The 8,462-nt window shown below is 40.6% G+C and overlaps 1 protein-coding gene across 1 annotated transcript; it reads left to right on the plus strand.

The window, feature by feature from the left end:
- Positions 1 to 6,686: 6,686 nt before the first annotated feature.
- Positions 6,687 to 7,286, plus strand: LOC141595059 (uncharacterized). Its single transcript, XM_074415030.1, has one exon. It carries the CDS (start codon positions 6,687 to 6,689, stop codon positions 7,284 to 7,286), a length of 600 nt encoding a protein of 199 aa, XP_074271131.1.
- The last annotated feature ends 1,176 nt before the right edge of the window (positions 7,287 to 8,462 follow it).

Genomic DNA, 8,462 nt, shown 5'->3' on the forward strand with positions numbered 1-8,462 from the left:
AGCCAACCCTTTGGTGGACTCCTTAGGGTACTCACTTTATTTTAGAAAAATTGTGGGTCTTGGGTGCGGTGGTGTGTATCCGCATGTCTAGGTCTGCGCAGATTTTAGGCTAGGGTTGTGTTGTGTCTTGGCCATGTTTTGATAGAACCTCTGAGCCAAGATACCGGTTCGATTACCTTTCCTACCTCGTGGTATAGACTCGAGTTACAGAGTGACTATTGACGGTGCTAAGAACTTATGCCTGTCTTTGATATATTGCCCTTTCTTGTATGATGATTTTATGAATTGTAATAGGTGAGATGTAAGCCGGTTACAATTGATAAAGTTTGGTTTACTCTTTGTTATATGATTCACATGATAGTTTAGTTTGGTCAGTTTAGTGTTCACATGTTAGAATACTCGATAGTTAATTGATTTATGACGTTGTTTACATGTTACATTACATGTTACATTAAAAATGACATTTCGTGGCTGGGAGGACTCGAAGTTACTCCCCACTGAATTGTGGCTTTCGTGTTTGTATAAAATGCGATTGACAGGTTGAAGATGATTAGATGGGGTATACAGACGAGCTAGTGAGCAAAAGAACTTTGGACTTAGTTTGGTTATATTTTGTAGAAACCTTTTAACTTTTGGTTTTGTATATATTTTGAAGGGACATATGTCTCCCTCTTTTTCTTTGGTTTGTATCACTATAATTCCTTGTCTTTAGCATAGTTATGTAAATTAGTTTGTTAGCATTTGCAGGTTCTGGCACCTTCCTCTTGAAAATGTTTGTGAATGGTTTAGGAAAGTTTTAAAAATTACAGGTTTTGTCTAGTTGAACCAATTACAAACATATCCTGTCAGTTTTTCTGTAGATTTTACGTGTTTATTTAAGGCTAAAATTGAGGGTGTCACACTTCGGGTGGTGGTGGAGATGAGGATGCCGTGATGGACGAGCAGCGGCGGCAGGAGTGATACTCCGTTTCTTTCTGATATGTTTGTAGATTATGATGGATGTTAGTTTGTTTCGGTTAGCACTTTTTTTTCGAACTTGGTTTGTATCGGTTTCCATAAGGCCGTACTTTCTTATTTCTGGACTTGTTTTACAGGATTTGTGGTCGGGTTATCATCCCGACTCGTAGTCATGTGATCATATATCTTGTGTTTGGAATTATGGGCAAATTTTGAATTGTGGTCGCTCGATCGAGTGCCCCTCACTCGATCGAGTAGCTGCAGGTGTGGCATTTGGAGGGGTATTCTGATCTCAGGCCACTCGATCGAGTAGCCAAGGGGCTCGATCGAGTAGGGCCAGCTCGATCGAGTGCCTGACCAACTCGATCGAGTGTCACTGTTACAGGCACTTTTCAAGATTTAAATTGTTCGAATGCTTTTATTTTTTTTGGATGTTTCTATATTAGACATGGTTGTTGATGCTTAGTAACATGTTTTAGTCTCATCGTTAGTCATGTTTTGACTTGTGCTTGAATTATAAGTGAAGTTTTGCGAGATATAGGTGTGACGAGACGATGACACATATTGCTGCGGGAATTGGGCATGCAAGTGATGTTATTTAAGTTCATATTTGTATATGTACATGTCTATAGCTTGTGAGTAGTGGTTACGTGGTGTCAGGTGTCATGGAGGGACAAGGATTCTGTTTCGAGGGTGTTTACACGACTGGTCCTAGGGCCTCACGCGAATCCAGCTTTTTGACAGGTATTTTGAGCAATTCACGCAGTTTTAGTAGTATTTGTGTTACCTTGTAATCTTTATGCGCGTACCATCTGTCATAGTTAATCGGGTAATATGTTTATAATATTCTCACTTCTTCAGTGTGGTTGCCTATTATCAAGTTGTTGAGATGTTGCTAGTTTGTCACAAGATATATATATCTGTGTGTGTGTGTGTGTGTGTGTGTGTGTGTGTGTGTGTGTGTGTGTGTGTGTGTGTGTGTGTGTGTGTGTGTGTGTGTGTGTGTGTGTGTGTGTGTGTGTAAGTAGTATGTAATTTCAATGGTCTACGTTTGTATGGGTTGTGATCACGTAATGTCCGTTAGTAAAGTGGCGTGTGTATATGAATTAATATTAGTCGTGGTTAATGAGTAATGTCGATAAGATGCAATAGGTGTCGGGTAAAGGGCCAGGGAAGTCGTTTGATGGCGAACTTCGGGGATGAAGTTCCTTTTTAGAGGGGAAGAGTAATGTCGCAAAGGAAAATGCCGTAATTATCACAATTTTGCAGTATGTTTGTGATGTTTTATAGTATCTCTGTTACATTTAAAGTATGACTTTATAATTGTTTTAATAGTTTATTGTGGGAATTGTATAATTGAGTGAGAGTGAATAATTGTCGAACAAGATGACATGTCGTTATACCTTTTTTTGAGTAATCATTCGTTATGTTATCTTGATAATATGATGTCATGAGCAGTAGCGGGGTTGTCATCAGTGGTTTTGCTTTGTGCGGCTATGAATCATACATTGTTGTGAAGCTGTGATAGGACCGTTGTGTTGCATGTTTTGTGTTGGTAATTGTTGGCCAGTGAAAGCATAGTCTCGTAGTTGCGTTAATGCATATCTGAATAATTCGATGTAGTAGTATAAGTGATAGTCGAGTTGGTCGTGTTGGTGCATGTTGTGTGTTCGGTAATTCAAGTAGTGGTTCATCGAGGCTTGAGTGTGTGGTGTGTTAGGCAATTGACGATGATGATGTTTGATGGACATACGTAGTGGGATAATACTTCTAGAGAGTTGTTGACCTGTATTGGGTAAACGGTGGTGTCGACCTTGGTTTCTTGTTGTGTGGTTTGGGGGAGGATGAGTCGAACTTCGGGGACGGAGTTCTTTTTAAGGGGGGAAGACTGTAATACCCGTCCTTTTAGGGACCCGTTGACCGACGTTGACTGACCTTAGGGGCATGTGGTAGCCTTTGGGAATTCGTGCAAGAGATGTCTCATGTCGTGACATGCCTTGGGATGAGTGGTACTCGATCTAGTCGAGGCTACTCGATCGAGTAGCTTGGGTACTCGATCGAGTAGGGGCCACTCGATCGAGTGAGTTGGTTACTCGATCGAGTAGCGTCTTTTCAGCGAGGGTTTATAATCGTGTTTTCATAGAATCGCAAATCATTTCCCCCTTCTTCCTTCAGACGACCTAGATGTCGCCTTTCTTTATTTCCTTCACCATAATTCCTTCCATGGGAGCCTTAGAGGATGCTTGTGCTTTGGGGATAGGTTGCTTGAGTCGGGTAGCGATCTTGACGCCGATATGCGATGCGTAGGTATGTCATCATCATCATCTTTGTCGTTGTTGTTTCTTGTAGGGTGGTAGCGATAGTAATAGGTGTTTGTACTGTTTGTATAGGGGTTTTGCTTGCTTAGTTGATGTCATGTGATTGATCAAGGAATCGTTGCGGTTGGCTAAAGGTAGGTTCGCCTACTCAGTTTCCGTTGGTTGTTTAATGTGTCAGTTGTTGTGTTGATTGTAGTGTCGTTATGATTGGATTAATTGTGGTGTTGGTTGGTGTTGTGTTGTCTCGATTGGCGTGTTTGTGATTATTGTATAGTTGTCTGTGTTCTTCGGGGCGCGTCCCTGGCTGAGTGGAGTCGCTTGTGGGAGTGGCTTCACGCCCTTGATTCGCCCTCTATGGAACCCGCCACAGGAGGGGATGTGTACATTAATGGTCATGGGTTTATCGCTCGATATGATGAGCGGGGATTTGGTGGGTACGGCTGCGGTCCCCCACTGGCAGGGCTGGTTCAATGGACAGTCGGTGATGGTGATTGGTTGGTGTGTTTGTGGCTTGTATATGTGCTTGGTTGTAGTTGTGGTATGTTGGTTGATGTGTTGTGTCTTGTCGCAGTTACTGACCTTGTGTGGTTTATTTTTGTTTGTTCTGTTGTGTCTGCCGTGATCCCTTATGGTGAGCAGTCGGTCTTTCAGGTGAGGTCTTGGATAATAGCTGGAGTCTTGGCAGGGATGGGTCTTTCGCAAGTTACGTCAGAGATAGTTCACATAAGGATGTTGAGTTTTATCTTTTGTATCAGTAGTTTTGGTTGGATCACTTGTAATAAATATAAATGTTATTTTATCGACTTTTGATCATTGCTATCCTCGGGTAACTGAGATGGTAATACCTTTATATGCTAGGGAAGGTCTTGTTAAGGCTCTTTGGTATATGGGGGTGTTACATTCATACTCGACCGAGTATTCCATATTCGGCCGAGTAATCTTTCTGTGATAAGTCTGTTCAGCTTCTGGAGTCGTGAACTCGGCCGAGTAGTCCCATTACTCGACCGAGTAACCTGTACTCGACCGAGTACCTCTTTGGGCGGTCATATTGAGTATGTGGCTATGTTATTTCATTTGTTTTGAGTCGTGGGCTATATGAACAGGTATGTTTGAGTCTTAACGCATTCTTTTATATATGTGACGGTCTTGATACGTAAGTTACCGGATGTTATGATATGGAGAATGTTGGCTTATGAGGGACATGTGTTGGATAAGGAAGACATGTGTTAATGTGGTTGTGAGGGATATTGGAAAAAGGAAAGAGAAGATTGATGAGCTAATCGAGGCAAAGAACATGTTTTGTGAGATAGGGTGAGTGATATAGTTGTGTGTTGAGTAATATAAAAGTAAGTGTATATGGGCAAGAGTGATGTAAGTGTAGAGAATGAAAGATTGAGTCGAATAGTGACAAATTGGGATGTGGAAGGATTTATGGTAGACGGTTAGGATTGTGTTGCTTAAGGATATATGTAATGAAAGGTTGTTGTAGAAGGGTGGAGAACAGGGGTATATAATGAACTTAGATGGAGTTATCTCGCGACGTGGATTTGTAGATAGTGACTGAGTTTGGGAGTTTGGATTATCAAGAGGCTCACCTAGTGTATAACTCTTTGGGCAATTAACGGTATGCGGTGACTTGTTGGTTTCCTAGGAATACGAAAGGCAGATACAAGTAATTAATGGGTAACCGTTAGTTGTGGGGATTTGAGGGTGACAAGTATGAGTGAGTAGTATGAGGAGAGGGGATCTGTGATAAACAAGAATGAGGAGATATTTATATGAATTAATGGAATTTGAGTTGTAGAACAACAAGAAGGTAATCGGATTACTAAAGAGTTAGGTAGAAGAAGAAAGGAGATGAATTATTAGTTGGTATCATTGGATGGAAGTAAGTTGGGAGAACGTTGACCAAAGTTATGGGACATGAAAGTAAGGAATCATGGAAATATAAGATAGCATCATGAGAGTCAATGGTTATATCGAAGTTCAGGACGACATGTTAGCTGTGAATTTCGAGGTATTAAGGGAGTAAGAAGCTGATAGAGTGTTTGCACGATATAAGATTTTGATGGAGAATTAAGTGACGATACAATTAAGGATGGAATTGGAAAGAATGTTGAGGTAAATTTTGTTGATGGAGTTGGTGTTCGTTATTGGGATGACAACCAAAGAGAGGAAATGAATTTTTATATTAAGAAATGATAGTAAGAGAGTGGTCACATGAAGGATGGTGGTGCCATAGTGTTGTCACTAGTGGTCGAGGATGATGTCACATACGGAAGTTAGTTGTTCTAAGAGGATGATTTTGTGGAGACGGATTGGTATGTATGGTCGGGAGGGATTATAAGATGTGCATATAGGAGGTGTCTTCTAGTAGTTGGGTAATGACGATATGGTTACGTTCGTCGAGTGTTGAAAATTATGCGGGTGAGAGGATATGTTGTGAAGGGCATCCGAGTTAAGTTCGGACGAGAGGTATCCTTTATCAAGTGGTAACTTACGTGATAAGGATTGGCTAGTTAGATTCGATTACGGGTCCATGAGGTGTGTAAAACTTTGTGTGAGTTTTTGACCTCACGAGTAATGGTGTGGTGTGATAGTCATGAATCGTTATATGTGTGTTCCGCGTCATATGTTATACTTATATGTGTATGTATGATATCTGTAAGTAATGGTGTGAGGTTCCGGCCTCAAAAGTCATAGTATGGATGGTATTCATAAGGTTATTATCTATTATTCCGTGTAGTATGCTGCGTTGTGATCTAGTAAAGCGATTTTAATGAAGTCTTCTGGTCAAGGAAGTGGTACTGAGTCGGTGTTATGAGATTGTAAAAGTTGCGATGACTACCAATGTGGTTGTCGTGCACTGGGCACGGTAATTCGTGTTGTGATATGAGTATTTTCGTGTTGTCATAGATCATTGTTTATTTACTGCTATTTCCTGTCAGTGTCGGTCGGGGCATATAGACCGTTGTTTTGTTTCCAGATGTTTCTTACCAGTGTCGGTATGGGTTTGGTCCTATTGGTTTTTATAGAGTATGATATGAAAGAGAGTTGGGTATGGTTCTGTTGTTATCATGGTAAAGTAATATTTTGTTAATGGGACACATTTGTGAGAGGTTGTTGGAGTACTTTTGATCTTGGGTTAGATGAGGCGTTGGTGGACATTGTTGTGGCAAGAGAATTGTGGAGCATGTGTGGTATTGAACTGGAACTACATGTGGTTTAGTGCCTTTTCTTGGGACAGTGAGTACGGCGTTTTGGGACTTAGTATCATGTCAAGTCAAGGGTGAGTTTTGTGGTAATAAAATAGGTGAACTTGAGAAGCTAATGTGAGTGTGTGTAATAATTGTGGATCGTGAGTTATGATTGTGGAGATAAGTGCATGTATAAAGAAGTATGTTCAACCAGATGGCTGCTGGTTACATCAATGGCAAATGGAATGTTCAACCAGATGGCTATACACCAGCTGGATGTTATAAATGGTTTAAAGGAAATAAGCCTCGAGTTAATTGGTGCAAAGCAATCTGGAATGGGTGGGTAATACCAAAGCATCAATTCCTGGGGTGGCTCATTGCCCATGAAGCTCTGAACACCACAGCTAGACTATCAAGCTTTGGGTTGGCCATTGAGGATAAATGTTACTTGTGTGGTTTATCTGAAGAAACCATTGAACATTTATTTTATGATTGTGTTTACAGCAATGGGGTCATCAGGGAGTTGAACAAGCAGACTAGGTGGGATTATCCTATGAGGGATAAGCTGAATTGGTATGTGCAGAGGACGGGAACAGTGCTGCAAAGGGGAGTACAGTCAGCTATGATGATGGGTACGTTGTATCAGATATGGCATCAGAGAAACAAAAGCAAGAATGAGAATGTTCTGCTACGTCCTGAGTGTGTGGCAAAGAATTTTATGGAGGAGATGAGATCACGAGTTCGAGGCCGGGATAGATCACTAATGACAATTGCTGAGAGAGATTGGCTAAAAGGAATGCGTCTAGTAGAGTGATAAATTGTTTTTGTTTGTTTGCCATATATAGTCCAATGTAATTATTCGATTTTTGATATATATAATTTCTCACATTTCACCACAATAAAAATAAAGAAGTATGTCGTTTGTAGTATAGGTTATGTGGTGTGCCGAATAAATTGAGCTATGAGAACAACCAGAGTAAGAGAGCCTTGGATATAGGAATAGATGTAGTAGGTGTCGAGGCTATAGGCGGATATCGTTGAAATGCGGTAGTGATGAGGATAATGAGAATATATAGTTAAGGATCTAGTATTAGTGAGTTACGAGGACATAACATTTATCTTAAGAGGAGTAGGATGCGACAAAGAGAGTTTGATGGTTGTACATGTTATAGTATAATTGGAAGTTTGAGTGTTGGTGTAGAATAAAGGATGGATTTGTATTGGGGTTGATTTTATTACAGGTAATAGCAGTGCTCGTAGTAGTATGATGTTTAGGAGTGTGAGTAAACTTTGATAGTGTTAACGGATTGTGTGATGATGTTTATGTGTGTGAGTAAACTTCGAGGACGAAGTTCGTTTTAAGGATGGTAGAATGTAACATTCCGTTTTGATGGTTGATTTTATCCGGTGGATTGTCTTGGTAATTGAGGGTGCTAATGAGCGTTATGGAAGTAAGACATAGTTGGCAACACTTATGTTGTGGGTATCCGATAGTACTATATATGGAGTTAACATTGAGAGATTATGCTGTAGTTGAGACGATATTGTGAGCCATATGGGGGAAGTAGCGTGGTTGGTGGAGTTATTGTTAGGTGTCCATGTTTTATAGGTTGGGTTGGAACTTCGGAGACAAAGTTCTTTTTAAAGGGGAAAGATTGTAATACTACGAATTTTATAGGCTGGTACTCGACCGAGTAAAGTGTGTCGTGTATCCTGTTTGGCTACTACCCAGGAACACTCGGCCGAGTATGCGGAATACTCGACCGAGTAGAGGGTACTCGGCCGAGTATACTCTATACTCGACCGAGTATCCGGTCTGTCGAGTATTATTTCCGCGGTTTGATTTAGAAATGATTAGGGCTTTATATATTACGCTAAACAGTTTCTAATTACGTTTTACAAAACCTAAAACATCCTACGACGCTCTAATCATCTCTGAATCTCTCCTTTGTGTGTGGGTGATCATATCAATTGTATTCTTTCCTTTAAT

This window comes from Silene latifolia, chromosome 8 (genome assembly GCF_048544455.1).
Source record: "Silene latifolia isolate original U9 population chromosome 8, ASM4854445v1, whole genome shotgun sequence".
Lineage (NCBI taxonomy): Eukaryota > Viridiplantae > Streptophyta > Magnoliopsida > Caryophyllales > Caryophyllaceae > Silene > Silene latifolia.